At 41.7% G+C, this 24040-nt stretch overlaps 1 protein-coding gene across 2 annotated transcripts in view; it reads right to left on the bottom strand.

Annotated features, from left to right (window-relative positions):
- The window catches only part of jag2b (jagged canonical Notch ligand 2b), a 125308-nt gene that overhangs the window by 32926 nt on the left and 68342 nt on the right, over positions 1-24040 (bottom strand). The window contains exons 6-13 of one of the 2 annotated variants that reach the window (XM_088324799.1): positions 22734-22864; positions 16529-16648; positions 11455-11568; positions 8124-8237; positions 7711-7757; positions 7449-7622; positions 553-715; positions 258-419 (exon numbers count right to left, since the gene is read on the bottom strand). In XM_088324799.1, the coding sequence (XP_088180925.1) occupies positions 258-419; positions 553-715; positions 7449-7622; positions 7711-7757; positions 8124-8237; positions 11455-11568; positions 16529-16648; positions 22734-22864 (1025 nt within the window). The remainder of the gene's footprint in view (positions 1-257; positions 420-552; positions 716-7448; positions 7623-7710; positions 7758-8123; positions 8238-11454; positions 11569-16528; positions 16649-22733; positions 22865-24040) is intronic. The other variant, XM_088324800.1, reaches the window with a different exon arrangement.

The following is a 24040-nucleotide window of genomic DNA, read 5'->3' as shown; positions in this document are numbered from 1 at the left end:
ACGGAAGTACACACGGTGCTTCGGGTTTACTTCGGACCAGTCCCTTGAATCGAGTTCACCGGGCTGGTTTAGACTATTATATATTTTTGATCCTACCTCTACCGCATACAGTCATCTGAGCCTCTGACCCCGGGCTCCCTGGTTTGACTCACGGGCTACTAGGGTCTTTTGTACCTTCGATTTTTTTCAGGAATATCACCACCCATTTTGCTCCCCCAAGGAAAAGGATCGTCGAAGCTCTCTACAATTCTCCTTACTCTCATGACAGTAGATACCGCTGAAGCCCGGTTCACAAATGCATGTGAAGTTGCCGGTGGGCCCGCTCACACATCGCCCTCGAGATCCACAGACGTTCAAGGGGACGCGTCGCACTTCCGTGGAGTTTTCAGTCGCCATAGCAACAGTGCAACTGTCGATAACTGCAAGATAATAATAATGCCAATAAAAAAAAAACCACGGTTACTGTACTTCCTCTATTTGGCTGTTATATGAAGGACGGTTTTATCCAACACATAGTAATAAAAGGCCTTTGTTTACCCTGTGTAGGCTTACCTTGACAGGGTCTGGTTTTACAGTCTACCTTGGCTTGCCCACAGGTTTTTCCCTCAAAACCCTCAGGACAGGCGCAGTAGAAATCCTGGACCATACTGTGGCACTTGGCCCCGTTCTCACACGGATTTGGATCGCATGCATCTGAAGGCGGCGAGACCCGGATCTTTTGGGGATCAGCAAAAGAGAGTGGAAGAGTCATTAGCAGTGTTTCTCGAGTACTGTTAACACGTGATCGATCGAATTTTGCAACTCAATTGTCTTATTTAAAAGCAGGACGTGAATGACAATAGATTATCTTCGTTGACAGTTCAATTCTCCACCAATCAAGTAAAAACGTGCAATTAGAACCATACACAGGGTAGGATATCGAGATCATACTAATAGTTTATTCCTGCAGTCCAAATTATTAAAATGAGATGATTTAGTAAAATTTTTCACTGCACAACTGTTACTTAAGGTCAACAAAAACATAATGCCAGAAAACATCCATTAATGATTCATTCGGAAAGAGGGAAATTATAACTTAAGGGGCTGTAGAGAATTCATAATCCCAAAGGTGAGAACCACCAGGAAAAGTATGTGTGTGTGGAGTGAATCTTTGGAACAATTTACAAGACGAGATCAAACAATGTCCAAATATTCACTTGTTCAAATTTAAATACAAAAAAACATTACTGGCGCAATACAGAGATGAAGAAAATGGGGTATGAGTGATACGAGAGATTGGGAATAGTGCGTCTAGTTAACTTAATGTTATTGTTGATATTCTTATATCATAACTGTTATTATTGTTTCTATTGTTGTTATATCATTGGTGTATTTAACAGGGAAGATGAAGGGGTAGGGAATATAAGCACTTGCTTTTTACTACCCTTTTCGAACATATTATGTAACATTATTTGTTGCTTTTGTTCTGTTTTTTATTTTGATGTTCGAATAAAGTTTTCATTCATTCATTTAGTACATCATCCTTTTTCCGCCAGCAACAACAACACTAAGCCCAACCTCATGGTAAGGCTGAGATGGTTAGAACCAGCCACAACTGAAACACAGTTACGGTGGCGCTGTTTCAAGCACACACTATGAGGATGCTTGATTTCTCCCCACTGATATTCGGCCTACCGTATCAACCAGGGTTAAGACTTTTAAAGATGTTTTGATGCCTTTTAAAATAAAATTTAAGACTAAGTCGACAAAAATAGTACATATTATTGAAAAAAAAAAAACGAAAAACCCACAACATGAATTAGAGGCAATTGTAATCAAATGTTTTTCGAATCACATTTTAGTACAGTTGAAAACGTTCCACCTGAAAAACACAACGCAATTACTTTTTAAATGAGGTAACTATTAACTGTATCTAATTACTGTTTTCAGGAATGTGGACCACAATATTTTACTAGAACTGTTGGAAAAACGGATTGGTCTCTCAGGAACGGTCCTCTTATGGTTCAGATCCTACTTCTGCGATAGGACGCAGTGTGTTAAATATGGTGAAATGACATCTGAGCCCTTTAGTGTTACCTGTGGTGTTCCACAGGGTTCAGTACTTGGACCCCTTCTTTTCAGCATTTACATGCTTTCATTAGGTGATATTATTCGCAAGTATAATATCAGTTTCTATTGCTACGCAGATGACACTCAACTATATCTTCCGATGGAGGAATCTGCCACACTAAACTGTGGAAAAAGTCTGTAGTTTGCAATAGTCTGTGGTCCGTGCAGCCCTTTGAGACTCCTTGTGTTTTAAAGGCTATACAAATGACTGAGGTTTTTGAGTTTTTCCTTGCCCTCATGTAGGTTTTAGGTCAGGGGATGGTGTAATAATAGTTTGTAGTCTGTACAGCCCTTTGAGACTTCTTGTGATTAAGGGCGGCACAAATTAATATGACTTGACTTGCAGAGGTTTTTGAGTTTTGCTTTGCCTACATGTAGGTTTTAGATCAGGGGATGGTGTCATAATAGTCTGTGGTTTGCAATAATCTGTAGTTGGTGTAGCCCTTTGAGTCTCCTTGTGATTAAAGGGTATACAGAGAATAGTGACTTGACTGAGGTTTTTGAGGTTTTTCCCTTGCCCTCATGTAGCTTTTAGATCAGGGGATGGTGTCATAATAGTCTGTGGTTTGCAATAATCTGTGGTCTGTGCAACCCTTTGAGACTCTTTGTGATTAAGGGCTATACATAAACATGATGACAACTCCCCAACACTGGTAATCAGCACCACGATTATGACGCCCATTTGACCAGATTTATTGCACAGTCAGCGATCTATGAAATGACCAAGATTTAAGTTTACGACCCACACACTGATTTGTTTTAACATCAACGGGATGCTACTTCATCATTCGGCAAAACCCGACAAGGAGAAGATGAAAAGCAGACGCAGTTGACGACATATCGACAGGGCCGGCGACGACCGCAGGGGCAAGTTGGGGATTTCGACGCTGGGGGAAAATCTGCCAGTTTTCGTAAACACCACTACTGTGCGTAAACGTCGGGCTGCACCCGTTGCCATTTAAGGTGGTGAGCAGGACAGTTTGGAGCGAGTGGGTCAAGTCTGTGGTCACACATAGTTTATTTTAACCCAAGTGTCATGTGCACGTACCAATTTTCTTTGCTATTTGGATGTGTGTGGTCAAAAACAGGAACGGTATAAATCACAACATTAGAGTGTTTTTCCCAAGCGTTGGGGACGAGGAGCCGTTTTGTCACAAATTTGTTTATTTCCAAGAATGTTCCGCTATATTGTTTACCAAGACGTGGCACTACTGTGAATGCCATGTCCAATCTTATTGATAACACTACGTTGTTATCAATCACAATAAAGACAATTCCATATATTTGCAGATCATATTCCTGCCAGGGACCCACACTGCAGTTTCCCCCCAAGCCAGGCGGTGTCACTACAGTTGTCAATAAACGGGATACCCCAGTTTTGGTTGCATCACATACTTACCCAAATGTGGATACAAAAACAAAGAAAAATAGTTAAATTGATGGCGAACTCTCCTTTTAATACCATCGTCATTGCAACAAAGGTAAACGGACCAATCACAAGCAATATGGCGGATTTGTGGGCGTCCAGCAATTTTCTGACGTGCATACGTGATAGGTCATGTCCTGTGTGTTTCTGACGCCCTTAATCACAAAGGGTGTGAAAGGGCTGCACAGATCATAAACAAAAAACTATGCACAAAACGCCGTCTGCACTTAAGAAAAATATGTGTCCTTGTTTGCAGCATTTTGTGACCTTTTTTACAAAGAACTCTGCTTGCACTTTGTTTTGAAACCATTATTTATGGATAAAAGGACAGTCAAAATGAGACCCGATGCTCTTTTTATTCAGTTTTTTTAATATTGGACACCTGTAAACAAGATTGCATAGAATGACCGGTTGTCATTTTGACCGTTACATCAGTCACAATCGTCCAATCATGTTGCTGATCTTTGAATTCCACACCCTTTAGGACTGATCTACTTTTGTAACCTAAGAGATTCAAGTCAAGTCAAGTCAAGTCACATAATTTGTGATGCCCTGAATCACAAAATGTCTCAAAGGACTGCACAGGTTACAATGACACCATCCCCTCATCTGAAACCGACATGCTGGCAAGGGAAAACGCAAAACCTCAGCACGAGGAAAATAAGAAACTTCGAGAAGGGGCCTTAGAAGTGGTAATCCCGCTTCCAGGGGTGACCAGGGTGCAATAGATTTAGCATTGGGTAAGAGTACCCAAAACATAGTGAACATCAATAAATCAAACAGACGATGTGTAAAATTTTGTTTAGAAAGTGCATTACCAACGAGCCTGTAAAACTGATCAAATTAATCAGAACCAAAGGGCTCCAGGGAGGGCTTTTAGAAAAGTTTTGTGCTCTCCCCTGTACTCCTTGAATATTCAAAATCCATTGATGTCTTCTCTCCTTATTTTGATCGTCTAAACCATAGGTGCCGAACAGGTGGCCCACGGCCCGGATCAGGCCCGCTAAGGATTGAATCTGGCCTGCGAGACAACACTCAGCCAGGTGTCTCTCTCTCTCGCTCCATCTATTTACTCCTTTCTCCTTTCTCTCCTTCTCTCTTTCTATTTCTCTTTGGATATTGTTTTTTCTTTTCCCCCCCTCTCACTATTTCTTTTTGTCTATTTTGTTTCTCACGCTCCCTGTCTGACTCTTTCCCTTTGTTCCTTTCTTTGTCCCACCCTCTCTACTTTCCTCTCCCACTCTTTATCTTATTTATTTCTCTTTTTTTATTTCTCTCCAATCTACTAGTCCGGCCCCCGAGAGAATGTTTTTTCTATCCTGTGGCTCCTGAGTTAAAATGAGTTTGACACCTCCTGGTCTAAACAGCTACCCTGGCAAGGAGTTGGAGGAGCATAAATTGGCCTTCAATGCGTATAATTTGTATGTGTTTTACACAGAGAAAATCAGTCTGTTGACTTAGTTTTGCTGTATACATGAGTCATGTTGAGTAGGTTTTCGCTGGTTAGCAACTCTGGTTAATTCACCGATGATGTGTCTTGAGAAATGCAAGTTATTGTTAGGTAGTGTTTAGTTCACTACATGACTTATGCACTCAGGATATGATCTAAAATATATGGCATCCGCAGTAAGAAACTTATAACAGCGAGAGACAAATTTAGTATTTTGACTGTCCCTTTTTTTTGTCAATGATTAAATACGTGGCATACAAAGTGTAATTTTTACAGGACGTAGCAGTTTTGACTGTTCAAGTTTTAAACAGACAGCAACCCAGCGAGACTGGCGTGTGCAGTATGATGTAGAAAGTAAATCGGGAGCGACTCTTGAACCGCAATGTCCTCCTTTCGGGCCCCAAGAGGAGTAGAACAGAATCAGTTTCCTCGGAACTAACCTACATTGGCTTCAAAAGCAAACTAAATATAAGCGACTACGGCAGTGAGACGGAGAGATCGTGCGATGGCCGCTAAAACCAGAACAGGTGGCTTCACTGCTGATTAGTTTTAACAAATGACTTTGTGTATTCGTCGAGACAGAAAGTGACAGTGACCAGATATGAAAGCCTTGACTAGCTGTCAGAAATGGTATTTCCTGAAACAATTATGATAGAATGACTTCAACAATGTCCTTAAATAGTGAAGTGATTCAAACTGATTAGAGTTGACCTGAATCCCAGGACAGAATTTGCGACAATGAGCATTCTAGGCTAACCACAGTATGTTTTTCTCCTAAAACATCATAATGACATCATAGGTGCCGCCACGAGAGGCAGCCTTTCCAGCAGCTCAGTGTTATTTCGCTCTTTTGTGATTATTGTTTTAATGTCTGCTTCTATCTTCGGTGTTTTTCGTTTGACAACTCCACTTTGGATTACTTTCTATCCTATTGTTATGGGTTTTAAATTTGCACAAAAATTCGTTAATTCTTGTGCCGGCATGATGAGGGGGCCCTATCGTGGCTGCAGAGCCGGAGCTAAGGTGAAAGCTAAGCGCTAGCAGTGATATAAGCCTTCGGTACCGTCCGTAATCATGGTAAATGTGAACTCTACCAAATAAGACTGACGAACTGGCTGTGCTGGTGAAAAACATCAGAGTGTACAGGGAGTGCAGTTTGCTGTGTTTTATGGAAACGCGGCTCACGTCTAGCATCCCGGACGCTAACGCGGAGGGCTTCATCGCCGTTAGGACAGACAGAGACACAAAAGTCTGCAGGAAGCGGAGAGGAGGCGGACTCGCTATCTACGTGAACGCGAGGTGGTGTAACCCTGGGCACAAAGATTTCCATCTGCTGCTGGGACGTCGAACTTTTGGCCTAGCGTTTGACGTCATCCACTCCGCTGTTGCTAAACTACAACACAGCACCTCGAGGCCATCCTGTTAATCTGTTAATAAACAACAAAGGATATTGCTGGACATGTGAATTTCCCGACGGGGATGAATAAAGTCTATATCTATCTAAAACGCTCTTGTTGGAAAAAAAGATGTAAAGTTTTGAACTGTGTTTATTGCTCACACTTGACATCACTGTTTAAAAGCTTGGGGTCACCCAGGCAATTTTGTGTTTTCCATAAAAAGTCACACATTTACTTATCAAATGAGAGATCCAATGTCTGAGTTCTTTTGCCTATATTCATCTCTTCCTTTTGTTGGCTTGTCTTTGCCACTCTGCCTTGAAAACCAGCACCTCTGAGTCGCCTCTTCACAGTAAATGTCGACACTTGTGTTTTGTAGTCATAATTCAACCAAGGTGCTAGTTGAGGACCTGTAAGGCATCTATCTCTCAAACTAGAGGCTCTAATGTGCTTGGTTGTGCTGGTCTCTGAGGGAGTAGTACACGCTGTTGGAGGAGATCTTCAGTTTCCTGTCAAAATCTCGCGAGGAATAGCCTTTATTTCTTACAACAAGAATAGATGATTCTGAACGTTGAATCACACCAACAAATACAATACTCCAGATACTCTACTAAGTCAAACGAAGGTCAGTTGTATCGCTCCTCTAACCAGCTAAACTGTTAAAAGCTGTGTTAGCATAATTGCACAAGGGTTTTCTAATCATCCATTATTCTTCTAACACAATTAGCAAACACAATGTACGATTGAAACAGAAATTGTCCTCTTCACAAATATGTAGTTACTGCATTAAAAGCATGAATCCTTACCATGTTAACAATGCATGGGGCACATTTCTGATCGGTTAAAGGCTTTTCCGTTAAAAACAAAGACATTTCCGAGCAACCCCAGACATTTCAACGATTGTGTACTCTAATAATGTTATCCTGATTAATACCCTGGGGACTGATTTAGAATGACCGTTTGGGCTTCTGATCATATATATCCATTAAAAAAAACAACAACAGGCCATTTCCGAAACTAGTCTGGCCCCTAAACGAGAAGGTCTTCACGCTTCTTGATACCATACCTCGCACAGTCTTCCTGCAAACTCCGTCGGGCACTGGCAGACGAAGCCATCCAACACAACGTGGCACTGGCCTCCGTTCCGACACGGTCTGCTTTCACACTTATTCCTTGAGATCTCACAGTGAGCACCCACAATGCCTGGCGGGCACTGGCACCGGTAACCGCCTGGGACTTCCTAACAAAGAGGAAGAAGGAAAGAAAAATCGGGCCGTCAAACGAACTGCCGAGACTCGTGAGGGTGTTTTGAAAGGGAAGGGACGTACCTCGCATGTTGCTCCGTTTCGGCATTGGCCGTGGCAGCTGGTCACGGCTGATAACAAAAAAAAAAATCAAACAGCAGATATTAGCATGCATGTTCAAGTCACAAAACTACAAGGAAGTCTCAGAGAGGTAGAAATACTAGTCAAGCTGAGGATCTGTTCATGCACAGTGGGGCATGCAACTGGTTTGGTGAGGGCCTGATAACCAAGAAAAGAAAGGAACAAGTTACCACATGTGACTGAATGAGTTAGCCTAAACACATATGTTGTGAGTCCAGAAGGTGAGCGAAGGCGTTAAAAAATGTCAACAAATTTCTAAGGTAGGGAGGTAGGATCAGCAGCTCAAAGAAGACCGCCCGTGGAGGTGTCGGAGAGACGGTGGACAGAAGTGACCAAGATGGAAAGAGAATACTGACTGATGTCACAGTTTTGTCCGGACCATCCCTGAAAACAGTCGCAGTGATAGCCGCCAATCAAATTTTTGCAAGAGTTAGCGTTCAGACACGGCTGTCTTGCACACTCATTAGCATCTGTGAAAGCAAGAAGTACAAGGAGGCTGCGTCCATAAATGGGGACAAAGCTATCGAGGTAAGAGGAATAGACACCCCAAAACCATGGAAATGACCTTTGTTTTCATATTTCTTATCCATGTTTAAAACCACAGTGTCACGCTAGTGAGCTACTTTTGAGACACTCCTTGGATGCTCTCTTTGAGGCCAGCCAATACACACAGTGCTATTTCATAAGGGCATCTACTTTTCTGTTATTTTTAGATCTCACGTCCAGAATCTGGGCACCATGGCAGTCATGAGATCGAACCTCCTGTATGGAGTTTGCATGTTCTTCCCGTGCTTGCGTGGGTTTCCTCCCACATTCCGAAAACATGCAAGTCAGGTGAATTGGCCTAACCAAATTGTCACTAGGAGTGAATGAGCGAGTAAGTGTGTGGCCTGCGACTGGCAACCAGTTCAGGGTGTCCTCTGCACACTGCTTGAAGACAGCTGAGATGGGCTCCAGCACCCCCGCGACCCTACTGAGGATAAGCAGTGCAGATAATGGATGGTTGGTTTCCTGGGTTGAATTTCACACCCAGAGTCCATTTTAAGCAGAGATTTGTTTATTTGTTTTTTAGTTCCGCGCTGTTTTGAAAAAGTGTGACTCGGCTGTCTAAACAAATCCAAAATGAGCTTCCCGTGGGCTGAAAACGCCAAAAACCATAACAATATAAAACGCCCTTTTGTTTTGTCTTGCTACCTTCCTCTATGTGCATAACTCCTCTGTCCCTTTCTGTTCATAGACAATAAAAAAATATGAAACGGATCCAATTTGATTATACAACTCGGTAGTGGTAAATCGCACACAATACCGAAAATTCACAATGTTGACCGTTTCACACTAAATGTTATATCGATTCTTAAAACGTTTCAAGAACAATAATAAAAAGGAGGTACCAAAACCTGAAAAGGAGATGCAAACAAAAACGCCCAAGTACCTCAACAGACATTTGAAGTGCTACAACAAAGCATCGCTACTCAAATAACTAAAGGCATGGTGCAGAAGGGGGGTGGGGGGCGTGGAGTCCGTCCGCAGGGGGTCCTTCTGTACTCACCCACGCACCAACACCTGTCTTCTGTGTGAAACCCTACACTTAAAAGACTCAATGGCAGGTAAGGCTGGAAGCCGATTGCAGCTTGTAAACGGAGATCTGAGCGGGTAAAATGAGAGGGGACTCTTGGGATCGGTTTTCCGGTCCTGACGATCCCCCCGCCCTCCTTCCCAACACGCCCGACTTTATTTACCAGTTATAAATGTCCTGGCCCTGAGCCCGTCATGGCTGCTTTTCACGCAGGGGGCAAGCAGAAACCGTGTGACAGAGACCAGCTAAATATGGGAACACGCAACAGCAAGTACCGTATCTTTCGCACCCCACAAAAAAATTGTGATACTATATATAAGGAGCATTGGACTTAAAAGCAACAGTAAAAACTATAAAGTACTGCATTAGTACATTGATGAGTCGAAATATAACACAGATCCCAATTGCATGGCATCATATGCAGCAGGAATCGAACCTGAATTGTATGGAGCGCACCAGATCATCTACACCGGGGGTACCCGCACTTTTTCTGCATGTGAGCTACTTATAAAATGGCCGATCTACCTACCATAAAAATGCCTATATATAGCCTATTAAGTACTGTCTATTTGTACTTTATATGTGACATTACTGCATGAGCGCATATTTTTCGATATAACCCAGTACACTTTGTGGTCCTTACAATACTCATACAGGAAAGCCTGACTATAAGTGGAGCCAAATCGGTAGCATATTTCCTCAAGTTGGGGTACTTTTTCATGATCTATTTCATTGTGTGTCCGCGTACAATTTTGCCCGTTATTAACGATTATAATTATTATAACAATAAGATCGCCGACCTAGGTCCCCAAGGTTCGGGCCGGCAACAGCAGAGCCACAAAGCTTGAAGAGCCAGTGATTCTCTCCGTCCCTGTCGTCCGGATGAGAACAATCCCCGTGAAGTCCAACGCCAAAAGAGATAGGAACCTTTATTTCTTCATCTTCCTGGTTGGCCATGTGCTGCTTCTCACACACCCCTCCCCAAGGGACGTTTTGTTCTCAAGAGTACACAAAAGGGGTTAGTGCAACAACCTCTTTGGTGTTTTGGGCTTTCCTATGTTGGCACGCTATGAAAACAATCCTTGATCATTTAAATGAGTATATTATCTTAAAACCGGGTTCATTGATCAGTACTGTTAACCTGTTGCATCATTTCTATGCAAGTCCTAGAACTGTCCATGAGCCCTAGACTTCAGCTCAATGTCAGCTTGTTGTCTCAAAATCTTCTACTCCAGAAAAGTTTTGGTAAAACAGTGCTCTAATTCTGGAATGATGCTTCGGTTTCTGCTAGACCGCTAGGGATGCAGACCATACATGAAAGGAATTTGCTTCCATCTCCTCATCACACTATTTTTAGTCACAATCACAAATTCTCGATGGTATAATATTGGGCAGGCAAATAAAATATTCGGTCCATGTAACCGAAAAGGTTGCAGACCACTGAAATACTGTATTTTATCACTTTACAGTCTTTACAGAGAGATTCCGAACTTAATGAAGAGAACGGCATTGTGGGAAGTCATTTGGTCCTTCTGAACTGAATGAAGAGAAAGCCATTGTGGGAATTAATTCGGTCATCCTGAAAGATATGAAGGCATGGCTGCACGTTTTCAAACAAGCAAATAAAAATGTTAAACAGTTTTTGAAATTACTTTTATTTTTCATTTTCCTAAGTTATCTGGTACTCTAACTAAAATATTTTTATAATTAGATAAGACCTAATGTCTTTTAATGTGTTGTCTTCATCCCTAATGGTCTAGCGGATGGAATCGAAGCTCTCCTCGCTGCGATCCGGGTTCGATTCCTGTTGTAATGGCAATTCTATTGTGAACAACCATCCATGTACCTGGTGGTTAGGATTCAGGGCTCTATTCCGTTCGATCCCCATTGCCGCCATTGTTATGGTTAGCAATAAATTTATTGATCGGATCAACAATATTCACAAACAGGGCGATGCAGTTTTTGCTCGCATATAAGGTGCACTGGACTATAAGGTGCATGTCCAGCCAATTTGGAGTTTTAGGGTGCACCTTATAGTCTGGAAAATACGGTAAATGTGCTGCCAGAAAACCAAGTAACACACCCCTATTACCATTCCTGATTCCACTCACCGATCTGGCAGGTGGTTCCTTCCCACTCAGGTGGGCACACACACTTGAAGCCGGGTCCTTCGCCGATGCAGGTTCCTCCGTTGGCACAGGGATTGGAAGCACAGTCGTCCTCACCTGAGTATATGCAAGAGAACAGACAAACTTTTACGGGCGCCAGCACTTTTTGGGGGTTGCAACTAAAAATGATGCTAAAACCACGTTTGTTGGATCTTAAGCAGGAATCAGTTCTACTGAACTCTTGACAGAATCTTATTGGAGAGTACTCTAAAGGATTGAACATCCATGAGCAAGTTTTTGATTTCGATATATCAATTATGCAACTCCAGTCGGGTGAACGTTTTTTATTTGTCATTATACAAAAGTAGAACAACATTAGAGGGCGATTTAAAGAGCGACTGGCTACTTGAGCGTTGCATCGGCTATCCTCGGGTTGAGCCAGGTTTCCGCGTTGAATACAAGAAACCCCCACAATTATCATAATCAATCCAAAAATATAAGGCCCTTATTGCAACTCAAAATTCCGTAGAAAAATATTTCCCATACATTTAGAATCCCTTTTCTGGCAAGGCTAAAATAAACCATGTGAGGAAAGTGATTTCAGAGAGGCTCCTTCAAACTGAGAGAGATAGCAGCGGACGACTTCGGGAGGGATTTATATCTAATAATGTCCTTTTAGCGGTTGTTTCTGTATATTTCGTGGCTTCTGAATCGGAATTATTGGACCTCGTGGGAGGGAGGCAAAGTTTCCTGGCCTTTGGGTAATCTGTCACAAAGACACCTTAGTCACGGCAACGATTGCCCTACAAAACCTCAGATTAATCATAAAGCTGTTGTGTAATACAGTAATCCCTCGGTTATTGCAGTGTATGGGGACCGGAACCCCCCGCGAAACGTGAAAATCAGTCAATTAGCAACAGCCCTTCACAAAAGCCCCCGAGGGTCAAATTTACCTCGAGTTGACATCTCCACCAATCCAGAGTATGGGACTTTAACAAAATATAGATCTACAATAACACAGAATTGCAGTCGGATGAATGTTTTTTACTTGTCATGATACGAAAGTACAATAGAGGACGATTTAAAAAACGACTGGCTAGCTGCGCGTTGCATCGGCTATCCTTAGGTTGAGCCAGGTATCTGTGAGGATTAAACTACATGTGAATGTAGGAGTTTACCACATTGGCTGGGGTAGCTTGCGAGAATTTTTACGTCACCTAACCGTAGCAGTAGGCCGGATCAGGGGCACTGCTATTGCTTTTTCTCCCAACATCACCGATAACCACAGAACACCCACTGATGGTCAGCATTTCTTTGCGCTCTTCTGATTTGCTTCAGAGTCCGGTTAAATCGATTATTTTATTTTAAACGAAACACGCCGCTAAAAGCTAATTGTCGCTGGGCTTCGCAGATTGTTTTAGGTGGACCTACTGACTTGTGCCCTCGTTTTACTCTTTGATACCATAGACCAGTAGTCACGACCATCCAACACACATACAACCGGTGAGCATTTGCTGCGTGCTGTCTGCTGCAGAACACAGTGCACCATACGTTGATATCAATGTCAATAAAGACAAATCCGCGAAGAAGTGAATGAGCGAAGTAGAGACGTGTCTCTGTATGGCACCTGTAAACCCTTGTCAGTGTTAGTACCGTAAAGTCTACTATTGTACTACTTTTGTTGTGTGGCGTCACTAAGGAAAACAGCGAGCTGCTCTTTTTATGCATGCACTCCAAATATAAAACCACGGTGACATGTAGAAACATTTATGATACCCTTTAAGAAGACAAATCAGTCGATGTTTTTGCCAACATTATTTATGTAACAAATAACAGGGGAAAACGGGGGGTTTAACAATATTTTATCGAATATTTATAACATACTCACGACGTTTGAAATTTTCACCCAAAAATGTAGTCCACAATTTATACGTCCAAATCGGACAGCATTGGAAGTTATCTATCAAAAACGCTATACTTCTCCTTAAAAAATCATCAGCATCAATGTTAGGTCTTTGGAGTTTCCTTTAATCCTCGGGGATTGATGACAAGCAAATGCAATCTGGTCTGGTACTGCCGAAGCCACCAATGATAACACAAAGACGACTTCCATGTCTGCAATCTGACACTATTCTCCACAGTATGGTTGTGCTCTCAGGGCTCAGATTTTATGCAATGCAGCCCTCATTTGTGTTTTCTTCCCGCACAGTAGTAAACGTGCCCTTATACAAAGACAAACTCGAGTTTTGTTCTCAAATTTGAGCATGCGGCTTTTAATCAGGTCCAGAATTTCTAGTCCAGAATTTACGGTAGTTTTGTGGCTAGCAGCTAGCCACCGTTATTGGCCAGTAACAACATCGTCATTTTTGTCGTAAAGGAGTAATATTTCACAACTAGATGTCGTGTATTGTCTAGTCAGTGCAACCAGGGATGAGTACTACAAACTACAGGAGAGAACACAAACTATGGCGACTCAAAATGACCAATTTTCTCTATTTTTTTCCCAATCCTTTCTCAAGGTTTTTGTTTTTTGTTGGTATGCTTAGAAGCAAGACAGTGAACAATCATGTTAGTTCCCTCGAGGTGAGTCTAAATATTTCTTGACTTCAGTACTTGAAAATATACACGTTTATATGATGTTCATGTATTTTTGCCTAGACCAATCAATACTGTTTTTGTTAAGTAATACACCATGCCCCTCTAGGTTCAGGGTCTGCATGCGGAGGGGCACTTTTCCTAAAATGTTAACAAATAAAAAGAAAAAATGCAGGAAAATATAATTTTCCAATGCTTTAAAAAAACTGAATAAACGTTCCATAGTAACTTCAAGTGTTAGTACGCGACTACGAGAGTAAAATGAGCTCCTTCGCTTGGTTTTCTCTCTCCGATCTTTCCTGTAAGAGCCGAACGAAGCGCAAGCTCTGCCCCTTTTAAAGTGGCAGCGTCACAATGGAACGCTGCCATCCTAATTGCAACACAGAGGTAGCTATTTTTATTGTTATTTCTGATTTTTGTCAGTATATATTTTAAATGATACTTGAGGATATTATTTATGTTTTGTAGCTCAGGCCAGAAGATTAAAAAAGAGAGGGGGGGGAAAGTATGCTGCTGTGTTTTACTCAAACTTTAATTGTTTTCATGTAATTCGATTTAATTTACCTTATCTCAAGACTGGAGTTGGATTTTTATAAATGCATAGTAGTTTTTATAACACCGTTTCCTGGATTCAGGGACAAGGTATTATGTTATTACTGTGTTGTTACTATGTTATTATCATGTTAATCATTTCCTTCTTGCGTTCCTTTCATTTTATCAAATAAATGAAGCATATTGTAAATCATTAATATTGTAATACTTGAGTACAATAGTCTCGTGGTAAATCATTCTCCATAGGATGCGCTGAATTAAAAGGTAGACATTTTGGTATAGGATAATAGCTAATATAGATTATGAAGCTGATATAAAGCTTTCATTTTTTGTGTCTCCGGACAGGTTTGTTATTTGGTGGGTCCAATCTTTCACATTTTGGGTAGCAAAACCAAAATGTCAAAATATTCAACTCATCAATACAATGGGTGGTTAATTATTATGTGAATAAAAATAATTCCATAGCTGAACCTTCAAACACACGCGAAGAATATTACTAGAAGAGCTTTCTTCTATCTTCGCAACATTGCTAAAATTCGTCCTATGCTGTCTTAGTCTAATGCAGAGATTTTAATTCACGCGTTCGTTACCTCCCGTCTCGATGACTCTAATGCACTACTCTCCGGTATCCCAAAGTCCAAAATCAAGAGCCTTTAGCTGGTACAAAATGCTGCAGCGAGGCTTTTAACTAAGACGAGAAAGTTGGATCACATGACCCGGATTTTAGCTAACCTGCATTGGCTCCCTGTTAGCTTAAAATGTGATTTGAAGGTTCTGTTGGTAGTATATAATATCATGCATGGACTTGCTCCCTCATTTCTTTCAGATTTAATTTCCCCCTATATTCCGATCCGGAGCCTTCGCTCTGAAAATGCTGGTCTACTAGTGATCCCAAGAGCCAAGAAGAAAGGTTCCGCAGGTTCCTAGAGTGTTCTCCATTCCGGCCCCGGTGCCGTGGAATAGAATTTACTTTTATTGTCATTCTTTGTAACCATGCACACAGAACGAAATGTCGATACACCTGACCCGTACAGTTAAATTGTAGCGAGCCGATGCAGCCGCAGCCACACAGGGCGCCGCCATTTTAGACCCAACTGCTGTGTTGGGAGTCATTAGGTGAGCAAACCAACCAATTCCAACCCTTAATGCCGAGCGCCAAGCAGGGAGGCAATGAGTACCAATGTTGTAAGTCTTAGGTATGACTCGGCCGAGGCTTGAACCAGCGACCTCCCAGTCTTGGAGCGGGCGCCCTATCATCTAGGCTACCGAGCTGGTAAAGTGGAATGCTCTTCCCCCTGAGATTCGATCTGCAACCTCAGTGGAAATGTTTAAATCTAAGCTGCCTCAGCGCCCCATGTGGTTAAGGGATACAACCAACCAACTAACCAAGGCCACAATTACCGACAATTCTAATAGTTGGCTAGTCACAGACTATTAAAACGGTCAGTCCAGGAGTCCCCAACCAGTCACAGACTATTGAAACTGTAGGTCCAAGGGTCAGCCTTTTGAGACTCCTTGTGATCAAGGGCTTCACAAATAAACAGGACTTGACTGAGGTTTTGATATTTTTTTACCCTCATCTAGGTTTTAGATCAGGGGTTTGTGTCATAATAGTCTGTAGTTTGCAATAATCTTTGATCTATCCAGCCCTTTGAGACTCTTTGTAATTAAGGGCGTCACAAATAAACATGACTTGACTTGAAGATTAAAGATCACTTTCCGCGTAATCCGAACTTCCCCAGCCTTTCTGACACTGGCCCTCGAAGCCTGATGGAACTTCTGGACATGTTCCACCGTTTTGACAAGGGTCGGATGGACAGGGATACTCAGTTAACCAGAGTAGGACATAGAAAAAAACGGCGTCGGGGTGACGGAGTGGCGATTCTCACCGATTAAAACCTGGTCCCGTGTGCGATATTCTCCCACTCACCTATCTCGCACGTTTTTCCCGAGTAGCCTTCTTTACACTTGCAGAGGTACTGGTCAGGGTTAGTGTTCATGCATACGCCCCCGTTGAGGCATGGCGCGTGGCGACGGCAGAAGTTGAGATCTGGAAGGGTCACGGAAGAACACATGAAGACCCAATCAGTAATTTCGAAACGGTAGGCGCCAAGTGGCCGTCAACCCCAAACGAGTCAGAAAAAAACCTCATGCATTGTTAACATGGTAAATGTCTGCTTTTTAATGCAACTTAGATGTAGAGAGGCCCATTTCCAGCAACCAGTGTTCTAAATCCGACAGTCTATTCTTGTTACAACATTGGTTGAATATATTGTGACAACGAAATTGGACGTGGCACTCCAGTTCCGACTTTTACAGTGAGCATAAGGTGCAAATGTCTGTTTTTAATGCTACATAGATGTATAAAGACCCATTTCCAGCAACCAGCCCTCCAGTGTTCTAAGTGTATCTTGTGTTTTCTTATCTTCTATTAGCCTTCTAATGCAATTGGCTATAATGTTAGCACAGCTGAAAACAGCTTGTTCGAGAAACTATTAAACAGACCTTCCTTTGAGATGGTCAAGTATCTGGAGTATCCCTTTTTTATTCATTCTGGCACAATCATGGATCGACGTCTAGAACGAGAAGTCAAACATTTACAACTCTTTCAAAACGTCTAAAAACTGGCCAAAGTAAAATATGCTGTCTACTCAACAGCCAGCAGAGATGAAATAATTCCTCTTCCCCACGTGCAAACATGCAGTTACTAGGGTATAATACAAATGAAAAAGAAAAAAAGAAAAAAGCATTCATATAAGAATATATAAGGTTTAGAAAACCTTGTGCAAAGTACAGCCAGAATCTAGATAAAGCAGTTTTGCATTGATTCGACAGAGATACATTTTCAGAATGGCCTGAAAAGAGAACGTTCATGTGAAACTCGACAGTCTATTCTTTGTTTCAGGAAATAAAGGCTACTCCATGAAATTGCAGGAAACTGAAGATCTCCTACAACGGTGTGTACTACTCCCTTAAGAGAACAGGACGACCAGGCGGTAACTCGAGTAGAAAAAGAAGTGGGAGGCCCTGCTGCACAATTAAGGAGAAGTACACTAGGGTCCCTAATAATGCACCCATGCATTGTTAACATGGTAATGATTTGTGTCTGCTTTCTAATGCAATATCTACAAAGATGTACCGAGGACAATATCTGTTCTAATTGTACATTGTGTTTGCTAATTGCGTTAGAAGACTAATGGATGATTAGAAAACCCTTGTGCAATTATGTTAACACAGCTGTTAACAGTTTAGCTGGTTAGAGGATACTGTATTGTATTTGTTGGTGTGATTCAACGTTCAGAATAGTCTATTCTTGTTGTAAGAAATAAATGCGAGATTTTGCCAGGAAACTGAAGATCTACTCAAACAGTCTGTACTACTCCCTTCAGAGAACAGCACAACCATTCAAGAGGATAAGTACATTAGAGCCTCCAGTTTGAGAAATAGACGCCTTACAGGTCCTCAACTAGCAACTTGGTTAAATAATACCCTCAAAACACAAGTGTCGACATTTACAGTGAAGAGGCGACTCAAAAATGCCGGCTTTCAAGGCAGAGTGGCAAAGAAAGGCATATCTGAGAGTGGCTAACAAAAGGAAATGATTGCCGATAAATATAGTCGAGTCGATTGGCCAGGATTTATGTTATGAAATACAAGACAATTTTTGAATGCAGAATCAGGTACAAGAACAGAGGATGCACATAGTAAAAAGACTACATTTTGAAAACCTTAAGGATTGTAATAATTTTAATAAAGGCGTATAAATGGGTGACGGGGTGGGGAGGTGGGCTTTCGGGGTTGATGGAGAACAGTCCGAGAAAATGACAAGCTCTTGGCGCGGTGTCGGTTTCCACCGCATCCTGGACTTTGCTAATTGGCCGCAAGGAGTTCCCTGCAAGCAAGTGGGAGTCTTCGCTCAGTATAGTGCACCAGCTGTCAGTTTGACTGCAAGTGCCGAGTCTTTCCTCAAGCACTGTGAATCATGAGTCGAGGTTTATGGTGTTTACAGAAGGACTTCAAGTAGTTATACATGGAATATTAATTATTTATCGGTAGGGCCACAATTGTGTTTCCGGAGTGCATATGTAAGCAGATTCGCCTGACACCCAGTTCGAGACCTGGTAAGGCAGGCACACCGCGGGAAATGGTGACACTGTGGCCCAGGTGGTTAAGGGATACAACCAACCAACTAACCAGGGCCACAATTAACGACAATTCTACTAGTTGGCTAGTCACAGACTATTGAAACTGTAGGTCCAAGTGTCCGCCATTTGAGACTCCTTGTAATTAAGGGCTATACAAATAATCATGACTTGACTGAGGTTTTTGAGGTTTTTCTTTGCCCTCAAGTAGGTTTTAGATCAGGGGATGGTGTCATAATAGTCCGTAGTTTGCAATAGTCTGTGCAGCCCTTTGAAACCCCTTGTGATTAAGGGCGTCACAAATAAACATGACTTGACTGAGGTTTTTGAGGTTTTTCCTTGCCCTCATGTAGTAGGTTTTAGATCAGGGGATGGGGTCATAAGTCTGTGGTTTGCAATCTGTGGTCTGTGCAGCCCATTGACACTCCTTGTGATTAAGGGCGTCACAAATAAACATGACTTGACTGAGGTTTTTGAGTTTTTCCTTGCCCTCATGTAGGTTTTAGATCAGGGGATGGTGTCATAATAGTCCGTAGTTTGCAATAGTCTGTGCAGCCCTTTGAAACCCCTTGTGATTAAAGGCGTCACAAATAAACATGACTGAGGTTTTTGAGGTTTTTCCTTGCCCTCATGTAGTAGGTTTTAGATCAGGGGATGGGGTCATAAGTCTGTGGTTTGCAATCTGTGCAGCCCTTTGACACTCCTTGTGATTAAGGGCTATACAAATAAACATGACTTGACTGAGGTTTTTGAGTTTTTCCTTGCCCTCATGTAGGTTTTAGATCAGGGGATGGTGTCATAATAGTCCGTAGTTTGCAATAGTCTGTGCAGCCCTTTGAAACCCCTTGTGATTAAGGGCGTCACAAATAAATATGACTTGACTGAGGTTTTTGAGTTTGTTCTTGCCCTCATGTAGGTTTTGGATCAGGGGATGGTGTCATAATAGTCTGTAGTTTGCAATAATCTGTGGTCTGTGCAGCTCTTTAACAGTCCTTGTGATTAAGGGCTATACAAATAAACAGGACTTGACTATGGTTTTTGAGTTTTTCCTTGCCCTCATATAGGTTTTAGATCAGGGGATGGTGTCATAATAGTCCGTAGTTTGCAATAGTCTGTGGAGCCCTTTGAAACTCCTTGTGATTAGGGACTATACAAATAAACAGGACTTGACTATTGACACGCTTTACTAAGAAAACAGCGCCCTCTACCGGGGATACTTTTTTAGGGTTTTCTGTCTGCTTACACGAGGCTCAAATCGCAGTGTATTGTGATTACAAGATTGCACTGATTAATCATCTAGCCCTGATATCTGTTATTGCTCTGTCAACGAAACGACTAATCCTAGCAGACCTTATTCATCGGCCACTGCATATCAATTCCGAGACGCATATACAGTCAGCTTAGCTTGTTTCTTTGCGATTACACACACACACGCCTAGAGCCAAAGCCGTTTGATCCCTGAGTAGAACAGAGGACGGGTCGCACTTAAAGGCTGCTAAATAAATGAGAAGGGATGAGTCTCCACTGGGGATCTCAGAACCCTCTCTCATCCCCCTAAAGGCCACTCAAGTGACAAAGAAGATGTGTGGGGATCGAGTGTCCCTGCCGGTGCTCGAATCTCACTAGCAGTAAAACTATACAGCTACCGATTTCCAAAATGAGGAAAGAAGCTTAAAACCTGATCGAGGGAGCTTGGGGTATGTCATGCCAACCACATACAAACAAATATACCAGTAGAGGTGAAGGGAGTGAATTCATAATCCCAAAGGTGAGAACCACCAGGAAAAGTATGTGTGTGTCTGTGTGTGGAGTCAAGCTTTGGAACGCTTTGCAAGACGAGATCAAACAATCTCCAACTATTCACTTGTTCAGGTTTAGATACAAAGGAACATTCATGGCGGAATACAGAGATGACGAAAATGGGGTATGAGTGGTGCGGGAGATTGGGAATAGTGCATCTAGTTAACTTTGTGTTATTGTTGCTATTCTTATATCATAACTGTTATTATTAATATCATTACCATTGTTGTTATATCATTGATGTATTTGGTGGGGAAGACGAAGGGGTAGGGAATATAAAAGTATTTGCTTCTTACTACCCCTTTTCGAACATATTATGTAACATTATTTTGTTGTTGAGTAAATGTTTTTGTTCTGTTTTTATTTTGATGTTCGAATAAAGTTTTCATTCATTCATTCAAGGGAGTATGTGTAGGGAAATGCACCATGTCAGTATCATGTTTTTAACTTATAGTAGGTTCTACTGAAGTGATAATATCTTAAATTGAATGTGGAGTTGAGTTAACCAGACACCCCAAAAACACATATGTACTCGAGGTCTGTACACCTTGTTCATTGCAAAAGCCAATTTTCCATTTTCTCCAGTACCATTGAAAGAAAAATGGGAATTATGCATTGCTGAGCCTCATATGCCATTTTCATCTCAAGTAAATCATGAATATATTGGTTTTTGAGCCATATCGCTGCCCATGTAAAAGTAAAATAAGACACTAATATGTAGCCTATATTTTAAGTTACAGGAAGTTCTTCCCATTAAAATTCACCACTGGGAAACAATACTTTAATATTTAACATGGCCTTAAAAATCTCCAGAATGTAAACCTTGCACAAATACACGTTTCATAGTGCCCTGTTTAGATATAGCATGTACCTGTCCCCTCAGGCGCAACCCCTAGGGGGAGATGACGCTTAATAGGACAATGCCCTACAAACTAATGCCAGCTGCATTTAATCACGAGGGAAGAAATAACGCGATGGCCAAGATAAACCCCCTGTGTCGTTTTCAAGCAGACTTGTTGAGAAACATGGCGACAATTTCTAAAATTTTCAAGGAACCCACCCAAAATTCAAGCGTTTTTCCTTTTTCCTTTTGATTGACAACGAATTTGGCCGATTGCAAGCTTTCTTTTAACGGTTCTTAGCCTGTGAGGGCCTGTTTTAAAGAAACAAAAAATAAAAACGTCGTAACTGATTTTGCTTCAAAAATCTTTAGCCAATAGTGACCGATTCAAATGTAGATTAACACATTGGTCAGCCAAAGAAATTTCCAACATAACTATGTACACATTTACGGTGTATATTCAAATAGAGCCAAAGGTAAACATGCGCAAAGCCAATCGTAATTCATTTTTACGCACCATTATGGCACAGTCAGGGATAGATGTCTAGAAAGAGAAGTCAAACATTTACAACTCTTTCACAACGTCTTAGAACTGGCCAAAGTAAAATACACGAATGTAAGTTTTCAGGGCTGTGAATTGGTCACTTTCGGAAACGCCCAGACCTACCATTAGAAGAATGTGTAAAATACAATGTTTGACAAATTTGACAAGGTACAAGGTAACGTAGCGCTTCAAGCTATTGTCTAGCGAATATGCCAATGCTACACTATTTTGCAGGCATTTGATTGTGAAAGCGAGAATAAAAACCATAATCTCAGATTATGCTGGTAGCACTTGCATTGATTATTTCAGTTGGGGACAAAACTTCACAGCATTATCTTTTAAAAAGACTAAAACCCTTCATATTCTTCAAACGGTTCAAGTACGGCATTCAAATTACGTCTTGGATTGGGATTTTAGGTGAATTTTAAGGGAACGGTAATGGGTTAAAAAAATTGTCCACAAATGAAATATGATAGGTCTCATCTCCTCAGTTTGGACCTCTGGCAATAGAACCCTAAAAATGGAAGCATACACATTTCTAAGTCAATACTGTGGGGATGCAAAAACAAACTACAGTGCTCAAGGTGATTTGGCATTTCTCCAGCACAGATCAACACAATACTGCAACTTCACTATGGAAAAGATTTAGACGAGTTGCAGTCAAAAACAGCAAATGCCAGAAGAGGAGAGAGGTACAACAATTCAGTGTTTGGTCTTCCCGAGACCACATAGCTTAAGGGTACCTGCAGGAGGACAGTGTGCAAATTTCATAAGCGTGGAAGGCAATGAGGCGGAACCTTTCGCATACCTTTGTTGCACAACAGGCCACCCCAGTTGGTCTGGCAGTTGCACTGCCAGGGCTTTTCGCAAGTGCCGTGGACGCATCCTGGGAAGGTGATGCATTCGTCGCAGAACTCACCCTTCCAGCCGTAGCTACACCTGCAGGATACATGCGCAAAAAAAAAAAAAAAAAAATCAATGAATTAAGACTTATAAATAAGGCAGCAGTTTGCATTACAAGAACACTTGGGATGTACCACAACCTGGGATAATAGTAATATTCTAGCAAAGTAATAAATTTACAAGGACTTCACCCAACTTTAATAGTCAAGCAGTTTCAAGGATTTCAAGCACCCGTACAAACCCTATGATTAAAGCAGGGGTCTTAAAGTTGGGTTTCAGCCTGGGCTCTAGTTCTGGCCCACATGAATAGAAGAGAAGCCGCAGGAGAGCGGTGTCGGCGTAATTTATAAATATAGAAACACGGCAACGATTTCAAGCATTTACAAAGACTTAACTCAAAATTTAATTACATTTCAACCCTTGAAATTACTGATTTAATACTCAAACAGTTTCAAGGATTTCAAGCACCCGTACGAACCCTATGATTAAAGCAGGCGTCTCGGAGTTGGGTCTCAGCCCGGGGCCAGTTGTGGCCCACGGAATTGGAAAAGCGAAGCCACCAGAGAGCAATGCTGGCGTTATTTTAAAGCCGATTTGTAGAGAAACACAGCAACAATTTCAAGCATTTACAAGGACTTCACCCAAAGTTCAAGCAATTTCTAATCCTCGAAAAAACAACTTTAAATTTCAAGCAGTTTCAAGGATTTCAAGCACCCGTATGAACCATGTGAATAAATCAGGGGTCTCAAAATTGGGTCTCTGCCCGGGGCCAGTTTTGGCCCAGAGGAATGTAAAAGAGAAGCCACAGGAGAGCAGTGTTGATGTAATTTTAAAGCAGATTTAAAGAGAAACATGGCAACAATTTCAAGCATTTACAAGGACTTCACCCAAAGTTCAAGCATTTTCAATCCTCCAAAACACAAATCTAATAGTCAAGCAGTTTCAAGGATTTCAAGCACCTGTACAAACTCTGTGATTAAAGCAGGGGTCTCAGACTCGAAGTCCATAACTGATTTGTAATCCTTTAGGTGTAGTAAGCACCTGTAACGCAGGGGGGCGATGACGCTTCATAGGACAATGCCATACAAACTAATGACAACTGCCGTTATATCACGAGAGAAGGAATGCAATGGCAAAGCCAAGCCACCAGAGAGCAGCGTCAACCTTGTTTTTAAGCAGAAACATGGCAACAGTTTTAAGCATTTACAATCA

Source organism: Urocampus carinirostris, chromosome 20 (genome assembly GCF_059441175.1).
Source record: "Urocampus carinirostris isolate Australia breed hairy pipefish chromosome 20, RoL_Ucar_1.0, whole genome shotgun sequence".
NCBI lineage: Eukaryota > Metazoa > Chordata > Actinopteri > Syngnathiformes > Syngnathidae > Urocampus > Urocampus carinirostris.
This window is presented reverse-complemented; position numbering and strand designations above follow the sequence as displayed.